Raw genomic sequence first — 21,694 nt, forward strand, 5'->3', positions numbered from 1 at the left:
CTCCTGACATCCGTGCAGGGAATCATGAACGAACTGTCCGCCTGGTTACGCGGAATCCCCGACCGACTGAAAATCGACTTTTCTACATTGGAGGCACGCGTAAACAGAGAAGCTGTATCGGTATTTCTTCATCTCTATTCGTGCATCAACATGACAACACGGCTACTCTTTTTTACATTATCCAAAGGCGGCTCGACGCTGAATCACGAGGCTCTGCGACACGCAGCCGGCAGGATGGCCTCTCCAGAAATATTGTTGCTGTCATCGATTTTTCGATCAATGCCGCTCGTGCATGCGTTCATATGATGAATGCAGCTGCAAACCATAACCTTATGTGTAAGCTCGCGTTCCCATGCTTATTGAAATCCATCTAAAGGACTGGAAAAGCTACATACGGCTATCTCGACGGGGAATATGTTGATGTATTCAAAAGCCGGGTAAGGCTAGAGAAAACCCCGGCTTCCTACTATCCATGCGCAAGCTAGTGAGGTAACTCTGGTTTTTATGTATGGCCCACAGTATGTAGAAAACTTGCAGATGATTAACAGGGAAGGCATTGCCTGGTTCAAGCAGAAAGTCATATTTAACTTGATAAATATTCTCTATGACATGATAATAATATCCTTTCCTCGTATCTCTACTCAACTTAACTACCCATGCATTCCAGCATATCCACAAAACATATTCATAGACAAATTTTAGTTGGTCGATTAAATATTAAAATATCGGTGTCCATTGAGGTCATTGAGGGGTATAAACTTTTATTTTGGTTTCCGAAATAAAGAATTCTCAAATTGCGCCAGTATCTCCTAGATAGTGTCTCGATGTTAGAGCTTTGAGGCCAAAGGATGAGGAAAATCGCCAGTCTTGCTTACCATATCGTAAATGTAAGTTATAACTAGTCAATCCATTCTATCCACAACACAGTTTTCACGCTCCGTCTTCTTTATCGTTGGAGCATCGAGAAATAAACGGCGCGGCTCTCGCTAATGGCTGCATTTTTCAAAGCTTTCTTCTCCTTCTTTGCCTGGGACTGAGATACCTGAGAGAAGTCCGAGGTGCTTGTGCGTCTGCTGGTATTGGCTGAGGTAATTGGAGTGCTGTTGACAGACTCGGGGTTAAGATAAGAATGGAAGAGCTTGATATCGGTAGCGTGAGCAGACATGTTTGAAGTTCGGTGGCTGTGTTTGCTAGATTATGCTTTGCGATAGCGAATGGTAGTTTAGTTATTAGTTGTTGGTGTTATTAGATCTGCATCTCAGTTAGTCTATGCAAAACAACTATCCCTCGTGTTTGGAAGACTCACAACTAGCTTTTAGGATCGCAATTGATTTGCCCTTAATCTTGCAATTGTCTCTTTGTTTTTCGTCGGTCGAGGAATCTGATCAGAGCATATCAATCCTGTTCACTTGGGCATATTTATATCCGACTGCTCAGCCTTTTGACTACGGAATGAAGGCTCTGGAACCACGCAATCCATGCGTCCAGACCACCAAAACCCCTGGCATTAAAATTTTAATGCCAGCAACTTTGACTCAGAAACTGACAGACGCGATCCAATCAATGCGTCTGTCGGCGGCGGCTGTTTCTCAGTGAAATGTGTGGCTACGCGAGTGACGTCATTTTCGCGTTTAGACTTCCCGTCGGATTAAAAATGGCGAACTCCGACGCCAAGCGCAGGGCGGAACAAGCCCAGTGCTCCTCGGAATTGGCGTCTCGATCTCCTAACGACATGGATGGTGAGGATCGCCTCCAGAGACCGTCCAAATGACTAATGCAAGCCTTGTGGGCCGGCAAGGAAGATTTTGTGAGGCGATGCTTCTGGACATGGGATATTTTCCATCCACCCAAAGCATGCACAAGAACTGGTGGCTGATTGAAGTCATAGCCGAGTAGTTAGGGAGTACAATGCCACGCAGCTATTTTAAACCCAACGAGCCTTCCTCCTCTATCCGCCGTCTTCTGGAATTGATTTTCTTTGGAGTGGCAAAAAGAAAATCTAGACTCGTGTTATAGCCTGGTTCTTGCTCTATATTACTACAGTCCTACCAGAAACCCATGCCTGGTTTGCCTAGAAACAGTAGCCGCCCTTCTAGATTCAACATTCCCTAATGATATCCGCCCGTGCAACATGCCGTGGCCTATGCTCCATTATTATTCGCACTCGCATCGGGAAAGAAAGGGTGAAGGGAGTAGATGGGGGAAACGTTCCGCTCGCCGTCAAAGAGAAGAAAATTCTGAAGCGGTTGTTCACGGCCGCTTAATACATTAATTGCATCTTGCGCTAGATGCCCACCCAGGAATGCCGCCACTGGATTGATTTCGCTCCCGATGTTCTGCAAGAAACTGCGTAGAAATTCAGCTGTCAAAATGGAAGGGTCAAGCTTTAGCTCTAAATGACGTTCATTCGACAAGACGGTAAAGCGTTCCAAATCCGATCTCGAAAAGGACGGATAGACTCCGCCATTCTGGCGTTGAAATTCCCATAAAGCTCTAAGGCAGGTAAGGAGAGGAGTGACCTGCTTTCGTTTCCGGGGAACTTTTGTAAATTCCTCCGGTAAGGGAGATGTGTTTGCTAGAATCAAGGGCGTGTAGATCTCGCGCTTGGTTACCATCTCGATGACCTTTTCATTTTCTACCTTCGTGGTTATATGAAGAATTTTTCTTGTTCTCGTCTCGTTTGTGCGTGATGGGACGTTTGACTTTTCGCGCTCGATTACGAAATCGTGGCTAACTAGATCTGCAAAGATAAAACCGTAAAAGCCATGCAAACCAGCCATATACGACGGCCGGTTAGCAACCCGACATGCAGCATTGACAGTTGCAAATGTGTCAAAGTCGAGGTCAGTAGCAATCGTGATATCGAATGTAGCAAAAAATTCGGGAGGTTTGGATTTGACATCTTCAGTATCAACGTGGAGCTGTACTCGCGGGTTCATCTGTCTGATGCGCGGTGCTGCGGCTTCCGCCCGCTGTAGCAAGTATCAGTCCTGATTGCAACACGGAAACATAGAGTCCATACGTTTTGTCCGATGTTATCTTCAGAGATGAAGAACTGTGCTCCAAGATCTTCTTCGCGGACTGTCTCATTGTCAAGGATAGTAAGGGACCCAATTCCTGCAAGCACCAGATTTTTGGCTATTTCGTTGCCCAGTGCTTTAAGTGACACCAAAAGGATCTTAGCTGTTCGTATTCTTTGCAATGAAGTGTATTAGAAACCCTAAGTTGCTATCCTCAAAAAAAGGCTAAAGGTATATGTACTTTTCTTGGGCTTTTACACCCCATAGCCTAATCTGACGGTCGTACAGAGCAATTTCATCTGGGTTTGGTTGTTAGAAAAAGTCAAATCAGATCTTGGCTTCAAGCCTCACCTGCACTAATTTTGCTACTCTCAGTTTGTGCCATTGGCCTAAATCTGTATAAGGAGCTCGAATGAGGTCGTGGAAATGCTGTGTTGGAATACCAAGATATGATGTTATTGATCAAATGAAAGAGTAAGTTAGTTGGCAGAAGATATAAGGAGAAGTGCAATAAAGAGTGCAATTAATACTTCAGTTGTATTTGTCTCATTGGTGCCTTTGTTGGCTGAGTTACTCTTCCTTGTTGCTGCTTTCAACAATCTGGCGCGAGCGCTTTCAGATCGCGCTTGATAATGGAGCGTCACTGGCGGCTTGGCGCAATGATTAGATAACCTTCCGAGGCAGTAAATCACGTGCCTAAGTGTGGCTTAAGAGTGGGTCAGCCTTAAATTGATTATGTAATTAGGCAGCATGGATTTAGAGTTCGACACTAGTTAAAAGCGCCCTTTCCGATGACATAAGCCCCCCCGTCCGCGCTCTAACCGGCCGCTCTTGACGACACTCCATCCCCCGTCCTCTTTTTCGATAACTCTCCCTCCTCATTCTATGATATCTCCTTCTATTCCTCGTCATCATTTATGGTTTTGGACCCCTATCCGAAATCTTGTGGTTAGAGTAAAAGATACCCTGGAAAGCTAGAACGTTTTCGTGTTGTCCTCGCATCCACCCGCCGTCCTCACCTCTCCCACCTTGCACATGTTAGGCGACACCTCTGGCGTTGCATTTGACTGCCATCCTTTCATATCCTGGGTTGCGGTGAAGTGACGGCTTTTCTTTTTGTTAAGATGGTATTTACTGTGCACTCTTTGCTTTGAAATGATGCCACAATTCGTATTTGCGGAGTCCATAGCCTTTTGGTGGTAAGGCTAATGTTGTGTTGACACGTGCAGTCTGACAATTTTGACTACCCTCCGGCATCAAACGATCACCCCCCAAGACCCCAATTATCGCAGGCCACCCACGCCCGTTTAAATCTAGCAAGTCAACTACGACACCTTCGAGAGCTCATTGAATTTCATGACGGGGATGGAACACAAAGAGACCGTGCGTTGGACACCCTTAACCGTGAAGTAGAGGAGTCGTACCCTGCCACTGCGGCGTCTCGATTGTCAGATTACCGTCTTAATAATAGGCCGTCAGGGGATCACGCTGAACGCCGTGATCGTCTGCGACGTGCTATGCAAGATGCTTCAGATGCCGTTGAAACTCACCTGATTAGTACCGGGTCAAGAAGACCAAGAGCAGGATGGGAGGACGATTTATCGATGATGGTAGGAGCACGTAGACTTGCCGATATTAATGGACTGAGCGGCATTCAGTCGGCCCAGGAGCGATTGAGGGCAGCGAGTTCAACAATTCGAACCTTGTTGGATGATAGTAATGCGACCCCTGACCCTGCTTCCCGCGAACATCCTTCCGAGAGACAATCAAGCCGTCGACGGAATAAGCGGATCAAACTTGATTCCGATGATAAACGCGAAGGCATACGGGGTTTAAGCTACGGACACTACGGTCAGGTTGTGCCTGGGGCGCTGGAGATGGAAATTCTCAGCTGCGATGGAGGGGCTTATGGATTAAACGGTCGAACCTCGTGGCCACAGAATATCCTGGAGAATGACAATTCAGTGTTTAGTGCCAAGAACGAACGATGCAACATTATACTAAAGCACCACGGCCAAACCCCATTTTGTTTGAGAAGATTGGTTATTAAAGCTCCAAACTCTGGATATGATGGACCGTGAGTCTCGGGCTAGATATCTATGCAATACTAATCAGAGGATACGCTGACTCGTTCGGCTGATTCAGGGCTGGTATTCGTGAGGGGATGGTCTTTGTGACTATGGCATCGGATGAGCTACTCAGTCGTACGGCCCGGTATCATATAATCTATTCTTGTCGACCTTTGCGGCCACCGCCTCGCCGACATTCTTGGCAGACTACTTCACAACGATATCTTAGCGCTCTTCGAGCCTCGCTACAGTCACCACAACGCACAGTTCTAGTACACCCAGAACAATTATCTTCCCACGCAGATAATTCGACTGACCCCGAAGACCGTAGCCAGCCCCAAACGACTAGCCGACAGTTGTCGCCAGACCGTCGTACGGAATTTCATGTCACTCTAGAACAAGACGATAGGTCTGACGATGGATCTATACCCGATCAACCCTCAGAGGAGTTGACAGCTAATGCTGAAGGAGCATATGAGGATATGTCCGAGTATCTATATCCGGTGGAGTGTAGCACCGATAGTAGTGATGATGAAGTGAGTGACACGTCTGATCGTCTCCTCGACGAAATTCGACGTCAGGTGCGACAATCAATGGGTGTCGATTCGAGCAGTATTGGACTCAGGAGCCGATTACTACCGAATATCATCGCGCCTCCAGCAGGGCCGTACTCTGGCAACGCGGAGGCTACTGAGCCAGTCCCACCTGCAGAGGAGGTCCTCTCCCCACATGCAAGGTTTTTTATCAGAAGAGACAAGAGCTCCGTCAGTATCAAGTTCGATCCGCCTGTGTAAGTTGCCTTTTCCCCTCACGTTTACCCTTTAGCCTTTACACGTCCATCCCATTTTTGTTGTATCTAACCGGGAGAGTGGTAGGTCTGGGCGGTTTGTCCTCGTCAAAATGTGGAGTCCGTTCGGAAATGGCACAGTCGATATTCAAAACATCACTGCGTACGGTTATGCAGGTCCTCGGTTCTTCCCTTCATTGCAGTTCAGGTAGACCCTGCTGGACTTTACTGCCAGCTGGACTTCTCATTCAACATGTATGCTTAAGTTTTTATTCACTTATGCCCTGACAATTCTATGACGATGCGATGATGGAATTCATTGGCGCCTGTCTTTGGTATTCGTTTCAGCAATGCGGATCCGACGGCGTTGGCGAAAGGCTGTTGCATATCCCTATTGTTAAGTATCGCCTTTTTATCGAATTTGTAACCCAGGGTGATTGTCAGAGGGGCTCTGCTGTCAACAAGGACCATAGCATAAATGTAAAGTATTAGAATTATTCTAGTATGTACTCTATCTCATCACGTTCGCTATGCCATGGTAGCATCCAAACCCCGAAAGGAGAACTACCGCACATAGTTAAATAGATGACATATGCAGCACATATCCACCCAACACAAAACTGTGTATCACAATACCGCAGTTTATTTCCTTTTCTCTTTTTTTCCTTTTTTTTTTCCCCTTTTGTTAAATGATTGTCCACCCAGAAAATACATTTTTTTTTCTTACATTTGTTTTATAACTGGTATCTGTAGCTTGGGTTCAAGTCTCCCAGCAATTCTTTCTCTCTCAACTGCTCGGGGGTGAGGTCGCTGTCATCAACCACTTCTGCACCGGCAGCGGCAGCCTTGTCACGGCTCTTGTTACGATAGACAAGGAGGACGAAGTAGACGCAGCACATGGCTGCGGCGAGGGCAAGGAATCCAAGACAGATCGAGTGGCCGGGGATGTAGTTTGGTTTATCCTTTTCAAGGAAGGAATATGTTGCGATGATGCCGCCAACTAAAGAGGTTTGAGAAAGTTAGGGGATAATTCGACACTGTGTACAGGGATATGCCTGTTTTCTTTGTTGTGACGAAGGATGGGTGGGGCGCGCTTTGACTTACTGTTGCCGAACCCGATTTGCCAACCTGTTCCGATGCTGCGACGCTTGTGCCCACTTAGGTTCATCGCGAACCAGCATACGATGATTGGCATGGCGCTGTAGGCGCCCATGGTAATGAGGAATAGAGCACCGTATTGAGTGTGACGAGTTGTTTCACCGTGAATCGTTCGGACCATCGCAAAACCTGCGATTGCCATGCAGATGGGAATGACAGCGCAGAGGAAGCGATGTCTGACGCGGTCGGAGATATAGGCAAGAGTCATAGCGAAGCCAAATGCCGCAGCCCATGGAGGAATGGAGTAAAGCTGGGTTTTGATTGCTGCGGGGAGTTAGCGTAATGAGAAGCCAAAGGCGGGACATGGGACGGGAGGCATACGGCTGTATCCATATGTCTTGATGATCGTGGGAGCAAAGTAGGCATAGCTGTAGGCGGGAACGATCATGCCAAAGTACATCAATCCACCGACGAAGACCTTGTCTGCAAAAGAGGGTTAGTCCCTTGGAAGTCTAGGCTGGAGATCACAGCGACTCACAATCTTTCAACACGTCGAGCACATCCTTCCAGGTCAGAGAGATGTGATGGCCAGCACTTCCGACATCCTTGCTCAGCTTAGCACGGATGAAAGATCGCTCCTCCTCGTTCATCCATTTAACATCTTCGGGGAAGTCTGGAATCAAGAAGAACCACGCGACGGCGACGACGCAGGTGAGAAGACCTTCAAGGATGAAAATCCATCGCCATCCACGGTAGCCGGACAGCCCATCCATTTTGCCAATGGCACTAGCCAGGAGACCTCCGAAAGCACCGGCCAAAGTTGTGGAGCTAAAGAAGAAAGAGAAGCGCTTCTGGGCTTCACTTCGCTTGTACCACATTCCCATAAGGTAGAAACCTGTTTAAAAGCGTTTAGCTTCATAGATGTGGGAGTAACGACCGGAGAAAGGCGAGCTTACATCCTGGAAACATGCCAGTCTCGAAGAGACCCAAGAAGAAGCGCGTCACTAACAGGCCAGCATAATTTTTGACAAGGCCCTGGCAGAGCGTGACGAGGCCAAAGAGGAACATGCAAACAGACACTAAATATGAAATATGAGCGCCAATATTCTTCGAGCGTGGCCAGCAAGGGATCACCTACACCACACATGTGGCCGAAGTTTCTTGAGGAGGATGTTTGATGGGATCTGCCAAGTCAGTGAGCAAAACTGGAAAACAGTCTAGAAACGGAAATTTTAATACCTCAAAAAGAATATATGGTACGAAGAAGATTGTCAAGGCGGTGTTGTACTGTGTGCCAGAAACGATATTAAGATCCTCGCGTAGGCCAAAGATGACAGCATTGCTGATGTTGACACTGGAGGAGACATTAGGATCTCAAATCAACAGGATGCATTGCGATGGCGTACCGATCCAAGAAGGCAAGAAGGTAGAGCACGCAAAGGACGGGAAGAAGCCGAAGGTCAATCTTAGCCATCAATCTACGTTCCGTTGTGCTGGTGAGCTTTGGGACATCGCTGCCATTCTCGATGGAAGTATCCGAGGGCGCCTCAGCGTCCAAGACTATAGTGAAACTCAAGAGTTAAAAAAGGCATATACAAAGGCGTGAAACAGACAGAGGTAAGTAGATATCAGAGCAAAACACTCACCTTCTTTGCCCATTTTGATGGGTTTGTGACGCGAAGCTGGGCAAGCTACTGTCTGCGTGCGCTGAGAGTGGAAGTTAAAAAGGTTAAAAAAAAAAAAAATTGAACTTGTACCCAGTGATCAAACAATCAATGACAACAGCAAGTCACAATGAGTACAGATGGAGTACAATGGGCCAGAAAAAAAAAAAAAGAAATCAAATAAAAAAATTACTACGGAGTACAGGATAGTAAGAGCTGAAGGGCAAGAAAAAGAAAAACGCGGGGATCGACCAAGGCGAGAGAACCCGGGGTAACCAAGGGGAGGTTGCTTGTTTAATAAGAACAGCCACCTAGCACCAGAGTTTTCGCAGGACGCCGCCGATCGTACCTTTATTCAGTTACGAGCACGAGAAGCGCAGAGGGATCGCGAGAGGCACGCGGCGGGGCCGGATGGCGAGGAAATTCCAGAAGCCGGCTTTGCAATCTCCACAAGTCACTCCCTGGTCCCCGACTCGATCCCTGGTTGAGTAGTTAGCTCGTCGACGGCGAGAAGAGCGAGGAGAGCTATCCGCCACTGCTACATATGTAGTACTCCGTTCATAAGTTTAACTTGACTGCATTGACAGCACGGTCCATTGCGGGGGGTGGGAAGACTCCAGTTGGTCAGGTTGGGATCTGTTCTGGGGTTTGAGTGGGACAGGGCAACGCAGACCAGGTAAACCAGATTTGGATCCACCAGAACTCTCACACCACGTTTTACGCAGTCAACTTCCCGACCAAACAGCCGAGCGTACCTCTTGAGCAGTGGGATCGGGTCTTTTATCTGGCTGCCGGTGATGCGACGAGCGACGAGCGACGAGCTGTGCTGCCGCGGGTGTTGGCGTGTGTGTGCGTAACTGCCGGTCGTACAGGCGACAACTGCGTGAGACACGCCAAAAGCCCGCACGCTGATTGGCCAGCAGCCCCTTCCGGATCGGATGTTTCGACGGCGGACGGTGGAAATGCCAAGCCACCCGGCCGACCAGTAGCGGCGCTCGGACGCGGATCGAAGGTTTGCCAAGAGCGGACTGGTTGCAACTGTGGCCCGCCGCTAGCAAACTCTCCCAAGGCTTAACTGCTCTCGCACCAGCGGCGTCAACCCCAAGCACGAGGAAAGGCGGCGGCGGCCAGGAACAGGAAATGGATTATGGGACTGCAGTCCTGAAGGACCGGCAGCGGCTCCGATCTGCTGTTCTTTCCTCCCCCCCTTCCGGCGTTTGCAGGGGAAGCAAGGTCTCATCGGCCAGACGAGACGCAAATTACGTTTTGGTTGGCCCGTTTGCAAACCTTCTAGAAACACAGGAGGTCCGCTCTCGGAAGTAATTTTCGGGTTTTTCCTCCCGCAGGAAATCTTAAACTACAGTAAGTCACCAATAAACTTTTTAAGGTTAAAATAGTCGCTTTTCGGGGCTTTTTGGCGTCCTGCTGTGAAATCCTGCCGAGGGGGACAGCATTCTCGAATTCAAATTTCAGTCGCCAAGGTATCTTCGCGGGATTCTTCAAGAGCGAAGGAGGCTTCTGAGTCCACGTAATCCAAAAGCGCGCCTCTTTGCATCGATCTTCACTCTCCCTCAGACGAAAGATTTGCGCTCCTTGCCAAGCTCCCTTCTGAGCTTGCTTCCGCATGCCCGATGAGGGATAAACCTTTCCCCCACGCCCCCCACAGCTTTTGCCGCTCTTCTCTTTTCACTGTGCATATGTATATGTACATGCATATGAGCCTTATCTCCATCATCCGGCGAGTGGCCAAAAAAAAAAAAAAAAAAAAAAAAAAATCATTTTGAAAGTAAAATGGTCCTGTGGGATTTCGGTTGTGAGCGAAACACGGTTGGCCCGTTCCAGCTCCGACTCGAAGTGAGCTGGCCCTTGGCACGCTCCTGATGGATCCAGATTCCGAGCAGCTGAAATCCTCGCTGTCCGCAACTCCAGAAGATCCACCTTTCAAACCCCAGCCTTGGTACGGATCACTCTACTAGGCTTCGACCTATGTACCTCGTACAGAGGTACTCGCCCCATTCGCTGTGCCCACATCTCTGATATCTCCAACATCTCTATCTCAATCTATTGGAGTAGCGCACGTCCTCCACGACGTAAAGACTTTACGGTGAGCGCGACCGACGATTTGTCGTTTCGAGCGAAGTTTCGCTAAGCAAATGCGACAAAACAAACCTGCTAAGTGGCTCACATGTCCTGTGATCTTGGTGCGGAACTTACTCCGTAGGTTGGTTGTTGAGAGGACCGCCGTGGTGGTGGTGGTTTTTGGAAATTATAATTGAGTTTCTGTACGGGGGACTCCGTACGGAGAAACTAACTAAAAACTACTTTTAAAGACTCCCCCACCCCCACTGCGAAAGCGCCGTTCTGAAGGGTGCTTTGCAGGCCTGGAAACAACAGCTTTGCCTCCCAATTGTGGGGCCGACAGTTGCGAGCTTTTGCCACCGCAGACTCAATTTCGGTGATAAAACGGCGCCCGCGAACGTGGGCGCCGACGGCCGTCATATGAATTTGACCGAAGAGGCGATCTATCAAATATGCCCCATTTCTCCGTGCTGTGTGAACCCACATGTAAAATCTGACAGCCCGTCATCGGAGTCCAAGCTATCTAATTCTCTTCGACTCGCGGCCAGAACACTGCCAGAGTTACTCTTTTCGGTAAGATCTTGAAACTCAAGTGCCGACGGCCTCCGTGAATCCACGACGGACCGGTTGCTTGGGTGTGCTAAATGCATACATACTCCTAGTTAGCTACCCGGAGGTCATAGCTGCGATGTGACACGGGCGGCAGAGCTAAGAATCCCTTTCGGTACGCGTTTCTCAGAGCGACCTCTCACGAAGTGTTAGCCTGGCCGAAAAGCACATATTTGGCGTTCCTCTGGAGTGCTCCGCAACAAAGACCTGTTTTGCTTGTTGGGTTCAACCGAGGAACTGAGGAAAACAATCCCATCAAACCCAATGAACGAAACCAAACAGAACAGCGAGAGGAACGTCATCTTAAACTTGTTGGACATCATGCAATGCTTCGTTTCTCTACCTGCCTGGACAAAACGCAATACATTTGATACCCCGAAAGATGATCATCTTGCTATTATACCGACGGCATCTTTGGCTCTTGGAGCGCCTTGGACATGCGAGCCCAAGTAGTCTCGGGAAATTCTTTAGTTCCAAGGAACAACAACGGCCTTTTTTTTTTTTTTTTTTTTTTTTTTTTTTTTTTTGGTTTGTTCTTCCTTTAATGGCGCGATGGCTAGTGTGTACTTCGTTCCCGTGTTTCTCTGATGGTGCAGAACTTAGACGCGGGTGTGCACGGGTATTTTGGAAAGAAGCCTTCGGTGGGAGAAAACCGTTCGACGAATTACTTTTCTAGTCTCGCCTATTTGTATGACTAGCGGGTTGTTCCTCTCACCTGGAGGCGGTGATTACGTGTTGGTAGTCAAGACAGGAGCGGACACCTTGTGGGATCCCACCATTTCTGTTTTCTAGCCGGCACAGTGCTGCAAAGGTAGCGACCAGCTTTTGGAAATCTATTGGTTCAAATTATATCAAATAATACTTTTGCTTCTGAGTATGTATGCTGCGAGGAGCGGGGATTTGGGCGGGGTGGTGTAGTCGTTCACAGTGCGGCTGACTCGTCCAGAAGCATCCGTTGTCCCCCTTCAGCTGACGCATGAACCTACCAGGGTACATTCTACATTCAAGTGCACAGGGGGCCTCCGGGCTTTACAGATGCGCTTGATGATCTGTCGGTTCGGCAGGTGTCGTTGCAACGTCTTCGTAGGATTCTAACAACATACCGCCTCCAAACCCCTGAGTTATGTGTAATTGTGCAATGCTCGGTATAACAAATCTAGATGATAACCTTGTGTGACACCCGCGAACACGCAGCCCTCCAAGGAATAATTGCAACCACATAGTTAGGATTTAAACATTCATACTGGCCTATATACGCTCTCGATATATATATGAAACGTCACCGCCTTCAATAAGACCCAGCACACCCTCCCCCCTCCGTTGTAAATCAAGAGGCACTGGAAATCGCTGTAATGGGAATTCAGCCTTCTTTACCCGCCTGAACCACGAGCACGCTAGCCTTCACGTCATTCGCGTTCGTAGCCATTGATTCACCAAGGACACCTAGCGCCTTTCGAGCTTCCGAGCCAATCTCCCCAGACTGCGCAGACGTGGCAAGGCCGAAACTCGAACCGGTACCGTGCACGACACTGTTCCTGCCGACTATGACAATATCACCCCGATTTTGGTTCGATTTACCCACATCTAACTTGGCTGTCTGCAAGGTGGCACTGATCAGGTCGGTGGTCGTGACATGAATTGTCTGGAAGATGACTCGGGGAGCAAGCTCGGAAGGAAGAGAATCGCGAATGGTGTTGAAAAACGCACTGTCGGCTTCCTTTTCTTCTGGTGCCATGGTAAGGCCATAGAATACTGCCGGGTTTTTGGACGAAGAGGCAGGAGTGTCGGTGTCATCAAGAACGACATGTGCTATGGTGGCTGTGATTGTTGCATTTTTGGCAAGTTGGAGAACCAAGCGAAGAGCGACTTGGTCGTCATCGCCTCCAAAATAAGGGAAGAATATATGATGCCCATCTTCCATCGAGGGCATCATTGCCAAGTCATTTGTTCGATAAAGGCTTCGTCCGCTGATAGTGCGCTTCAGGTAACCTGGTTTTGGCTGGGTTAAGGCGGGTCCTCCAAAGCCGTTGTTCACCAGGATGCCAACATGGCTTTTCGAATTCTTCAGGATGTTGGAGATGAATGTACTGTGTGGGCCGGTGGCAAACTTCTCGCTGTTGACATCGAGGAAAGGAATCTGACGTTCGCTCCATGGAATGAGCATGAAGTCTGAAGAGAAGTCCCGAGCTTTGTTGACCAATGTTTCCGCGTATGCATGTTCCGGTGCAATAACGACTGCACCGGAAACGGCAACTCTATTCAGTTGCGCAAAGGTACGGAATGTGTTTAGAATAGGGTCGCTAAAGCTGTAGTCGTGAACCTCCGACACCTTCATGACACTAGAGTCACGATCAGTGAGCTCGATGAGTCGAATTCCATGAACTTCGACGGGTTTGTTTCTCTTTGCACTGGTGGATCGGTCAACCCCGTTGCTGTCGTGGCTATGATGAGTTTTCGAAACTTCAACAGTTGTCATATCATCGGCTCCCAACAAAGAAATAAACGTGAAAAGGCCTGGAAGATTGTCGAGGCGGAGGTAAACCATCAGCTTTCTGATGGACAAGGAACGGGCCTTCTGCTGAGCGAGATCTGAGCTGCCACCGCTGTGATCGCTCTCAGAATCGAGTACATTTCCATCCCAGTCGATTTCTCCACGCCTCCACCGATCCACCTTGGTTTGATACCATTCAGGGTATAACCACAGGGTAAGAGGCGTAGTAGCAAAGGTTGTAATCAGGGCCATTACTATAAAGATAGTAAACGTACGACTACTGAGGATCTTCGCCTGAAGGCCGATATTCTAGGTAGAAGTTAGTCGAGGTCAAGTGCACTCATATCATGGCCAATTGCCAACATACCAAGACAATAAGTTCGACTAAACCTTTGCAACTCATCAGCACTCCGATAGTTGCACTCTCCCTCCAAAGCAAGCCGTGAAACCGAGAGGCCAACATTCCACCAGTGACCTTAGCGATAAAAGCAATAAAAACAACAGCAAATACATAACCCCACACTATACCAGAGTTGAGCAAGCCGACATTGGTATTAAGCCCAGAAAGTGCAAAATAGAGCGGAAGGAAGAGGGCACCAATTACATCTTCAATCTTTTCAGTGAGTTTGATAGCAAATCCTCCGTCATGGGGACAGATAATTCCAACCAAAAAGCCGCCAAAGATTGCATGCACACCAATTACCTGGGTGAAAAAGGCAGCTGCCAGGGCTAAAAGGAGTGTTAAGGCAACGACGGACTGATTAGGACCATCGTGCAGACTGCCAGTTCGCTTCAAAAACCAGTGGAACACGGGGCGAACCGCATATATCAGGAACAGAGTAAAGCCAATGCAAGCCAGCAGCACCCAGAGTGCAGTTATACCCGTGTTTGCGTTGACGAGAGCAACGCAAAGAGCGAGAAGGACCCAGCCGACGACATCGTTTCCAACACCAGCCGAAAGAACAATAACTCCAACATTCGTGTTTAGCAGTTCCAGTTCAGTTAGTATACGGCAAAGCACGGGGAATGCCTAGATATAAGAGGTAAGGACGGGATTGGCTAGATGGAACTTTTGGAAGAAACACACAGTAATAGCCATTGCAATACCGATGAAAAGCATATAGGTACCAAAGCTAATTGGAGCCAGTCCGGGATCATTGCGGAACTCGTGGTACAACCCATATGCGATGCCGCAGCCCAGTCCAAACGGGAGAATCATACCGGCTGCGGATACGCCAACGGCAACTTTCCAATTGCTCGTGAGGGTTTTAATATTAGTTTCAACACCGATCATGAAAAGGAACAACACCAATCCAAGGTTAGCCACCAGGTTGAGATTTGGCAGCGACTCTTCTGGAAAAATGGCATCTCGAAATCCGGGGATCCTGCCCATCACAGACGGACCGAGCAGGATCCCACCGATCACCTCTGATATCACACGAGGCTGCCGAATCTTAGACAGTGGGAAATGTAAAAGACGGCAGAAAATGACGATAATGCTAGCCTGGAGAGATGAGCACGTTCAGTTAGTAGAAGGCCAGCATATAACCACCTCCACCAGTCCTCGCCTGTCGGTTGCATTTTACCTGGATGATGAACAAGGTAAGCGGGTTCTTTGGATCATACTGAGACGGGTTCAGATGATCGAATATACCACCCTGCGGAGTTGCTCTGTTTGTAGGTGCCGCAGGAGCTGCAGAGCCACCCACAGTGCCTGTCTGTGCTACCACCGACGCCATGTTGAACGGTCAGAGAGGACGGACAGGCAGGCGGCCTTCCCCAACAAAGTAAGAAAGACGTCGAGGGCAAACTCCAACTCTGCTCTCTCCGGGGAGGTGAAGGAGAGGGGAACGAGAAAATGTTTTGAGAAAATGGAGGGACGCAGGGCAGCTTCACACATTCTTCCCTTGCTGAGGCCAGGAGGCAGGCCGCTTGGACGGGAGGCCGAACGTGCGTTACGTACAGTACCCTGGGATCAGCCTGGCTGCTGCTGGATGCGGCGTGCTGGTCCCGTGGCCCGGTGGAACCCGCTCGCGGCCTAAATCGCAAACTGGCCAATCACCGCACGGGCCCAACACTGAAAGCCACCTCCGCACCCCACCCAACCGACCTACATAAGTAGAGCGCGTCCGCCTGGACGTGAAGCCGCCGCGCCATGTGCGATCAAGCTCACACAACCTTCGTCCCCGCCTAGGAACGTGAGCAGGCTGAACGTCCATGGTGGAGGGTCATGGATTCACGAGCCATTTCCCGCAAATCCGCACCAGCACACCGTCAGCTGTCAAATAAAATGAAATTATATGCAAGGATGACGTTTGAAGCTCGCACTGCCAACCATAAAATTGGTACTGTTGAGCTGCATAACTACGGGACGGAAGTGGGTCTATTGTCCGTACTCCGTACGGAGTACGGAGTACTCTATGCTCCGTATACTCTGCGCTTAATACCGTCGTTTCAGCCAGCTGAAACGAGCAACGTCAAAGCCGGGCGGAAATTCATTCCACAGTTATTGCGATCCCAACGCCTCGTCTATCAACCAATTGACCTAAAAAAGTAGAAGAAATAATGGCGCCGGCAATTGCGGAATCATGCTTATTGCAAGGTATATACATATATATCGTGAACTCATTGAGTAAATCCAAGACTCCATACAGCCCGCTCAAGACTGCTCAACAGCTTTACCCCACGCCTTTTCAAACCCAAAATCTCGCCCAGCTTCATTTGGCTCCGCGTTGGCAACACTGGCAGTTTCCGCCGAAGGTATTGGAAGCTCGATTATGCTGGCTTCGCCGCCAGGTGCATCCTCCACAGCTGTAGATGGACCTTCAGGCCCTATCTTGGTGCCGAGCATGGACATCGACGGGTTCAAGTCAAAATTGCTGCTATATATGACCGCCGCAAAGGCTTCCAACTCGCGGACTTCTCGCTCCATGATCGATAAATACTCATTGGGCGGATTGGTACCATTTCCTATCACATGAGACTGGCGGGAAATTACCGCTAATATGGAAGCAAGCTTCGTTTTTGGTGCTGAGGGCTCCGCGACGGGTACCATAGTGGCTGTGGATGAGAACGGTGGAGACTGATCTTTCTTTTGTGCCTGGGACAGCCCCTTAAAAGCCTCCGTTGCACATTTGGTGTCAATTAGATGGGAGAAAGCTTCGTTGTTCAAGAGAGAGAAAACATGGGTGAATGACGGCGAATCGATAAGGTCGGACGTTTCATCCAACAGATGCCTGAGGGTTGCAGCGCTCTGGGGACTTGCCTCCGTGGCAGAGAGGACGCCCGACTCCTGAAGGACAAAGTCTTCTTGTTCCCGGGGAGGTAACAGATAGGGGAGCCACTTCCGCACTCTGTAAAATGGTAGATTAGAATAGGCATCGCATAGTCCGAAATTGAGAGAAATAGACGACATACCGTCTCTCCCCACTTGTAGCTCCTTCAACCCTTTTCCGGACGGCAAGCGTTAACTCTGAAAGCTTTTCATGGGTTATATCCTCTCTCGGATTCACCTCTCCGAAGACATCTTTGACTGCGGCCTCGACTTCGGCCATTAAGTCTTTCCATCCCCGGTGCAATAGCCACCAACTGAAGGTTAGGTACCGCCTATTGGTTTCAAAGTCATTTCCAAATGAATGCTCGGGATTATCATCGTCTTCAAGGCTGATTGTAGACGGATTTTGCGGAGGCGATGCCAGTGCCACAACGCTCGAAAGATAATTTCGCCGACCAAGAAGATTCAGCTGAATACGCGTTAGGAGGGTGAGGAGCGAGAGTGTGTATAAGAGCGTAAACGATCGTGTGAGGGCTAAAGCAAATGAGAACCTAATTTAAAAGAACACTCTGGGACAAAGAGCACCTACAATTGATCTTCAAATCGTTCCACAGCTGTGTCCGCGACTTTGCCCTTTGCGCTTGCTCCCCCGTTGTAGAGTCAACCACTTGACTTGCATGCACGTAGTTGTCGCTTCTTAAGCTAGAAACATCGTCTTCTGTCATACTAGGTGGTCCAGAGCTCATTTCTGACCCTTGCATCTCGCTCGCAGTAAGCTTGGCCAGTCTGGCCGCTCGCTTTTGTTGAAGCTCGTTAGTTAGCTCCTCGACAGGAAGAGCTGCAAGGATATTTTCTGTAGCCGTTGGAAGAAGGGCGAGAACGGTAAAGGTGCAATCACTTTGATTCTGTTCGAATCGGCGACGGAGACTATGTGCCGATCACGTCGTTAGTACCATTACTCTGGTTCCACGGTCGATTTGCTTGGGCCACTACGCACTTCTCTCGGGCTATCCTCTCACTGCTCATCCGTTCGCTTGCTTCTGAGATCTTAGAAAAGACATATTGCGTGGCCAAATACCCAATGCCCACAACACCTGCTCCGATGGCAAGGCCTTTGCGATGCTGTCGCAGCCAGCGCCTCGTTGCGCTGATCATTTTCAAGGGGTGTGACTTGGGAGCTTGGCTGGTGACGCTATGATAACGGGACTACCATAATCAACTGAGAAAAGCAAAAACCGAAACGAAAAGTCGATAAGAAGCGTCTTCAATGCGGATGTCACGAGTTTGTTTCAGACGACTGAGGTTGGGCGCTGTGGAGGTTGATCTTCAGATGGAATCGCTCTGGCAGGAGCTCATTCCCCAACAGACGACCTCGGTTATCTTTGTCAGCAGTGGCTAGTGAGCCATGATGTAACTAACCACCTCCCAACGAAGGAGCTCACTAGCCACACATCTCCTTGTCCTTGCGCTGAGCTGGAGATTAGCAGATGCGGAGTCCTGATGCGCCGCCACTCCGAGCCTCCGTCATGACCTCAGCTTCGCGAGGAAACCCCCCCCAAGCTGTATTCGAGTAAAGAGCCGGCGAACTCCGCTGGAAATAGCCAGGTGACTGTACTCCAGACACAGGTATTCTCCATCTTTGATACCGATGATCTTTTCATCTGCCCAATCGCAGTGGACCTATGTACTCTCAGATGTCGGCAAAGGCCTTTGTCCTGCTTATCCCGTAGTTTACTCTGACATCGTAACCTCTTTGATCTAAACAGCAGACCCTGTGATGCGTGCCCTCCTCAAGCATGAAACTGAAGAAAGTCTAAAATGCAGCTAAATGGAGGGGCGGAAAGTCTTACTCAGCCCGGAGCTAAGGCACATACAGCTAATCCCCACCAAAAAATTATCCATCCAAGCAAAAGTCGTGGTGTGAAACGCTGGCCAGGCCGGAAGAGTCGACCACGACCCTGGACTTCACGACCTTGCCACCCCGCGTACACCAAGTATAATTAAAACCAACCCAATCTTCCGACCCAGCTGGTCTCCTACGCCGCTGGGTCACATATTTCCTCTATACCTTACCCTTTCTAGCATTGCAAAAAAATTTCTCCGCCGCCCAAATGGACCCGCGAAAACCCCCGGAACACGTAATCGACGTGTTCGCCGACCCCGCGTCTGTGAAAGATGTCCTCAAAGGTGGGCGCATAACCCCGGATTCTGCGCTCGACATGATTTTGTGCGCCGCAAAACCGCAGATATGGCATCTGCTACGGGCTAGTGGGCTCTGCAAGAAAACCGCAGGCATCCATGCTTTTGAAGGAAAGAAAATATATATATATTATTGCGAAACGAGCTAACCACCCGGTCGCCCCGTGTCTCAGGCATCCTCCACACCATCTTCTTCCACCGATATTTTCCCTGCGTTCGCCCCGACACCTTCGACGTTCTAGACTTAACCCTCCCCGCTGTCGACGACGTGGAAGTCGAAACCCTAATCGATTCTCGCATAAACACCCTTATTCGGCAACATCTTTCCCCCGCCTCGAACTCTCCCAACGGTGGTGTCCGCGGGCGCATAGCTGTGCAGTTCTTCGAAAAGAAGCGACGAAAAGGTGGACTCTGGTTCGGAGCGCTTGCTGGAAAGAATGAAGAAGCAGTGTGCTGGGAGATATGGACCGTTGATGTGACAATCGCTACACCGAGAACCGAGTCAGGTCAGTAGTCTATTGGTGGAAGCATAGCCCATCATAACGTTTTAGCTATAATAATCCTGGACATGAGCTCATCTAACTGAGCTTTACAGATCGGGCGAAGGTACGAAAAGCTATGGAGAAAACGTTGCAGAAGGCCGCCTTCAAAATTCTTGCCATTGCCAATCAAAGCAAGGACCATATCCCGCCCATTACGACAAGTGACGCGAATCCATTTCCATTCCAAATCATTTTAAATCCCAAATTGGACAATTGGGGCAACAAACTTGGGTTTTATTGACTGATACCCCTTTTTGTTGTTTGCTGTGATGTTTGGCATTTGAGACAAATACATGCCCACGACTGTACATGAGCCACGCTCAACTGAAAACCGAAATAGGGAAAGAATTTCCACCCTGAGCTACGCTATCATCCAGAGACGCAGATAATGTCCTATCGATTTGCACGATAAACAAGAAACCCGACAACAAAAAAAAAAAAACAGGAATGATACAAAACAACCGAACCAGCCTCAACAGCCGCCCCTTCTAATACAAATCCCGTCAAGGTTCGAGGCACTCAACCCCATCGAACACTTGTATATAAGCAGCTACTGCGTTCCCTCGATCTCTCTCATAAAGTTGTGCGTCTCCACGGCGCTGATCGAGCATTTGGACCTCTTAAGAACGGAGGAATCTTAGGACAAGCCAAAATTGGTTTTTTGCGGGCTTCAACGTCCTCAATCACTGATTCCTACCATCTACCAAGAGGCTCTTAGGTAGAGTGCTCCTTGGTGGCCTTATCGGCTTGCGAACGCAAGTTGGAGGAGGTGGAGCCGCTCTGGAAGTAGCGGGAGAACACCGGCTGAATGAAGGATCCGAAAACGATTTGGGCACCGCTATTACAGTGATCAGAGAATAGGTCTATTCCAAAGGCATGGGGCCATATGCTTACTGAGTCTGTGGAAGGGCCATCCACAAAATAAGCACAAACTTGAAAAGGTAGTAGAAGGCTAGGTATCTGTTAGCACCAATTTCAAAATGATACTTTGGCACATTTAGTGACATACGGAACCAGTAAGCAGCACTAATAGCGCTCTCGATGACAGTTAGGAAGGCATAGACCACCCAGTACTATTTCACATGTGATCAGCTTCAGGGTCGAAGGACAATTGACAATTCGAGACAGGAACGAGGTTACTAACAGTGAGCCACTGGAACCATTTGTCAGCGTCTGCCATACATAACAAGGGGAGTTTAAAGTGGGAAGACTTACCTGGGTATCATCGGTCTTGGTTGCCGTAAACAACGCGTTGAGTGAGTAGTATCCAGGAATCAAGAACCCAGCGAAGTTGACCAACAATTCCCCTGCGATATTAAAGAAAACCAAAAAGAAGTAAATTCCAACGAGGCCCAAGAAAGCATACACCTTCGGGACTGAGGTTTGCCTCTCAAGGTTGTTGAGGACAGGATACTTCGAGAGCTACAATAGCAGACGTCAGCTGCTGCGGGCAAAAGGGAGAAAGTTGGAACCTCAGCCAGCATAGAGTTTATTGCCTTCGACAAGAGCTCGAATGTCTCAAGCAGCTGTTGTTCAAGGGTGAGGAGAAGGTGGGACTTTCCGATATACTGACCTCCTTGTCAATCTGAGCAATCTGGTGCAGCGCACGGTCCTGGAACGACATGTTTGCTAAGATTCGGGATTGCGGACGAGTCCCGGCGAAAAAGGAGGGATCCAAAAAGGGAGTTGTGTCAGATGTAAGATGGCAATTATCAGCTTGTATGACGATCAACCGAGCAAAGGGCGTTGACCTGGGATGAGCTGGTGAGCTGGGAGGTTGGTGGAGGGAAGTTGGTGTTTTGGAGAGAGCAAGGAGGATCAAGACGTAATAGCCAAATTTCGCCAATAGTTATATTGCCCCG

General features: G+C 49.0%; 10 protein-coding genes across 10 annotated transcripts; 2 read left to right on the forward strand and 8 right to left on the reverse strand.

The window, feature by feature from the left end:
- Positions 1-556: 556 nt before the first annotated feature.
- Positions 557-1,907, reverse strand: CIMG_11648 (uncharacterized protein). Its single transcript, XM_012358628.1, has 3 exons — positions 1,307-1,907; positions 876-1,251; positions 557-809 (listed from the first exon to the last, which is right to left on the reverse strand). Exon 2 carries the CDS (start codon positions 1,163-1,165, stop codon positions 947-949), a length of 219 nt encoding a protein of 72 aa, XP_012214051.1. The 5' UTR covers positions 1,166-1,251; positions 1,307-1,907; the 3' UTR covers positions 557-809; positions 876-946.
- A 76-nt stretch (positions 1,908-1,983) lies between these two features.
- Positions 1,984-3,590, reverse strand: CIMG_05976 (SUMO activating enzyme). Its single transcript, XM_001242079.2, has 4 exons — positions 3,372-3,590; positions 3,262-3,319; positions 3,023-3,194; positions 1,984-2,972 (listed from the first exon to the last, which is right to left on the reverse strand). The coding sequence occupies exons 1-4, from the start codon at positions 3,403-3,405 to the stop codon at positions 2,142-2,144; spliced, it is 1,095 nt and encodes a 364-aa protein (XP_001242080.1). The 5' UTR covers positions 3,406-3,590; the 3' UTR covers positions 1,984-2,141.
- A 310-nt stretch (positions 3,591-3,900) lies between these two features.
- On the forward strand, positions 3,901-6,271 carry CIMG_05977 (uncharacterized protein). Its single transcript, XM_001242080.2, has 4 exons — positions 3,901-4,147; positions 4,250-5,097; positions 5,166-5,879; positions 5,965-6,271. The coding sequence occupies exons 1-4, from the start codon at positions 4,145-4,147 to the stop codon at positions 6,086-6,088; spliced, it is 1,689 nt and encodes a 562-aa protein (XP_001242081.2). The 5' UTR covers positions 3,901-4,144; the 3' UTR covers positions 6,089-6,271.
- A 293-nt stretch (positions 6,272-6,564) lies between these two features.
- CIMG_05978 (MFS transporter) lies at positions 6,565-8,794 on the reverse strand. The gene is made up of 9 exons (XM_001242081.2): positions 8,621-8,794; positions 8,381-8,534; positions 8,214-8,328; positions 8,113-8,158; positions 7,931-8,053; positions 7,513-7,869; positions 7,356-7,457; positions 6,981-7,298; positions 6,565-6,876 (listed from the first exon to the last, which is right to left on the reverse strand). The coding sequence occupies exons 1-9, from the start codon at positions 8,631-8,633 to the stop codon at positions 6,611-6,613; spliced, it is 1,494 nt and encodes a 497-aa protein (XP_001242082.1). The 5' UTR covers positions 8,634-8,794; the 3' UTR covers positions 6,565-6,610.
- Positions 8,795-9,176: 382 nt separating this feature from the next.
- On the reverse strand, positions 9,177-10,264 carry CIMG_13007 (uncharacterized protein; the record flags this gene model as incomplete). The annotated part of the gene is made up of 3 exons (XM_001242082.2): positions 9,177-9,689; positions 9,902-9,928; positions 10,010-10,264. 3 exons carry the CDS (start codon positions 10,262-10,264, stop codon positions 9,177-9,179), a joined length of 795 nt encoding a protein of 264 aa, XP_001242083.2.
- A 315-nt stretch (positions 10,265-10,579) lies between these two features.
- On the reverse strand, positions 10,580-11,628 carry CIMG_13008 (uncharacterized protein; the record flags this gene model as incomplete). Its single annotated transcript, XM_004445250.1, has 5 exons — positions 10,580-10,699; positions 10,853-10,918; positions 10,961-11,160; positions 11,202-11,357; positions 11,496-11,628. 5 exons carry the CDS (start codon positions 11,626-11,628, stop codon positions 10,580-10,582), a joined length of 675 nt encoding a protein of 224 aa, XP_004445307.1.
- Positions 11,629-12,535: 907 nt separating this feature from the next.
- CIMG_05981 (K+ homeostasis protein Kha1) lies at positions 12,536-15,755 on the reverse strand. The gene is made up of 4 exons (XM_001242084.2): positions 15,404-15,755; positions 14,905-15,321; positions 14,185-14,847; positions 12,536-14,126 (listed from the first exon to the last, which is right to left on the reverse strand). The coding sequence occupies exons 1-4, from the start codon at positions 15,554-15,556 to the stop codon at positions 12,687-12,689; spliced, it is 2,673 nt and encodes an 890-aa protein (XP_001242085.2). The 5' UTR covers positions 15,557-15,755; the 3' UTR covers positions 12,536-12,686.
- A 584-nt stretch (positions 15,756-16,339) lies between these two features.
- CIMG_05982 (peroxin 3) lies at positions 16,340-18,393 on the reverse strand. The gene is made up of 4 exons (XM_001242085.2): positions 18,089-18,393; positions 17,681-18,018; positions 17,235-17,625; positions 16,340-17,170 (listed from the first exon to the last, which is right to left on the reverse strand). Exons 1-4 carry the CDS (start codon positions 18,244-18,246, stop codon positions 16,477-16,479), a joined length of 1,581 nt encoding a protein of 526 aa, XP_001242086.2. The 5' UTR covers positions 18,247-18,393; the 3' UTR covers positions 16,340-16,476.
- An 809-nt stretch (positions 18,394-19,202) lies between these two features.
- On the forward strand, positions 19,203-20,826 carry CIMG_05983 (uncharacterized protein; the record flags this gene model as incomplete). The annotated part of the gene is made up of 3 exons (XM_001242086.2): positions 19,203-19,278; positions 19,464-19,796; positions 19,886-20,826. 3 exons carry the CDS (start codon positions 19,203-19,205, stop codon positions 20,071-20,073), a joined length of 597 nt encoding a protein of 198 aa, XP_001242087.1. The 3' UTR covers positions 20,074-20,826.
- CIMG_05984 (protein yop1) lies at positions 19,923-21,624 on the reverse strand. The gene is made up of 6 exons (XM_001242087.2): positions 21,406-21,624; positions 21,048-21,254; positions 20,977-20,985; positions 20,842-20,905; positions 20,727-20,784; positions 19,923-20,670 (listed from the first exon to the last, which is right to left on the reverse strand). The coding sequence occupies exons 1-6, from the start codon at positions 21,454-21,456 to the stop codon at positions 20,547-20,549; spliced, it is 513 nt and encodes a 170-aa protein (XP_001242088.2). The 5' UTR covers positions 21,457-21,624; the 3' UTR covers positions 19,923-20,546.
- Between the last annotated feature and the right edge of the window lie 70 nt (positions 21,625-21,694).

Source organism: Coccidioides immitis (assembly GCF_000149335.2).
Source record: "Coccidioides immitis RS genomic scaffold supercont3.2, whole genome shotgun sequence".
NCBI lineage: Eukaryota > Fungi > Ascomycota > Eurotiomycetes > Onygenales > Onygenaceae > Coccidioides > Coccidioides immitis.

Coding starts and splice junctions, on each gene's coding strand:
- CIMG_05977 (XM_001242080.2), top strand. Junction 5,098..5,165: donor AACTCTGGATATGATGGACC/GTGAGTCTCGGG, acceptor CGGCTGATTCAG/GGCTGGTATTCGTGAGGGGA. Junction 5,880..5,964: donor ATCAAGTTCGATCCGCCTGT/GTAAGTTGCCTT, acceptor GGAGAGTGGTAG/GTCTGGGCGGTTTGTCCTCG.
- CIMG_11648 (XM_012358628.1), bottom strand. CDS start 1,165: ATGTCTGCTCACGCTACCGATATCAAGCTCTTCCATTCTTATCTTAAC.
- CIMG_05976 (XM_001242079.2), bottom strand. CDS start 3,405: ATGGCACAAACTGAGAGTAGCAAAATTAGTGCAG. Junction 3,320..3,371: donor GAGTAGCAAAATTAGTGCAG/GTGAGGCTTGAA, acceptor AACCAAACCCAG/ATGAAATTGCTCTGTACGAC. Junction 3,195..3,261: donor GGTGTAAAAGCCCAAGAAAA/GTACATATACCT, acceptor TTCATTGCAAAG/AATACGAACAGCTAAGATCC.
- CIMG_05982 (XM_001242085.2), bottom strand. CDS start 18,246: ATGATCAGCGCAACGAGGCGCTGGCTGCGACAGCATCGCAAAGGCCTT. Junction 18,019..18,088: donor GAGAGGATAGCCCGAGAGAA/GTGCGTAGTGGC, acceptor ATCGGCACATAG/TCTCCGTCGCCGATTCGAAC. Junction 17,171..17,234: donor GCTACAAGTGGGGAGAGACG/GTATGTCGTCTA, acceptor ACCATTTTACAG/AGTGCGGAAGTGGCTCCCCT.
- CIMG_05984 (XM_001242087.2), bottom strand. CDS start 21,456: ATGTCGTTCCAGGACCGTGCGCTGCACCAGATTGCTCAGATTGACAAG. Junction 21,255..21,405: donor TTGCTCAGATTGACAAGGAG/GTCAGTATATCG, acceptor CTGCTATTGTAG/CTCTCGAAGTATCCTGTCCT. Junction 20,671..20,726: donor ATGGCCCTTCCACAGACTCA/GTAAGCATATGG, acceptor TCACTGTAATAG/CGGTGCCCAAATCGTTTTCG.
- CIMG_05978 (XM_001242081.2), bottom strand. Junction 8,329..8,380: donor CTTCTTGCCTTCTTGGATCG/GTACGCCATCGC, acceptor TGTCTCCTCCAG/TGTCAACATCAGCAATGCTG. Junction 7,870..7,930: donor GACTGGCATGTTTCCAGGAT/GTAAGCTCGCCT, acceptor GCTTTTAAACAG/GTTTCTACCTTATGGGAATG.
- CIMG_05981 (XM_001242084.2), bottom strand. CDS start 15,556: ATGGCGTCGGTGGTAGCACAGACAGGCACTGTGGGTGGCTCTGCAGCT. Junction 15,322..15,403: donor TTACCTTGTTCATCATCCAG/GTAAAATGCAAC, acceptor TCATCTCTCCAG/GCTAGCATTATCGTCATTTT. Junction 14,848..14,904: donor GTATTGCAATGGCTATTACT/GTGTGTTTCTTC, acceptor TCTTATATCTAG/GCATTCCCCGTGCTTTGCCG.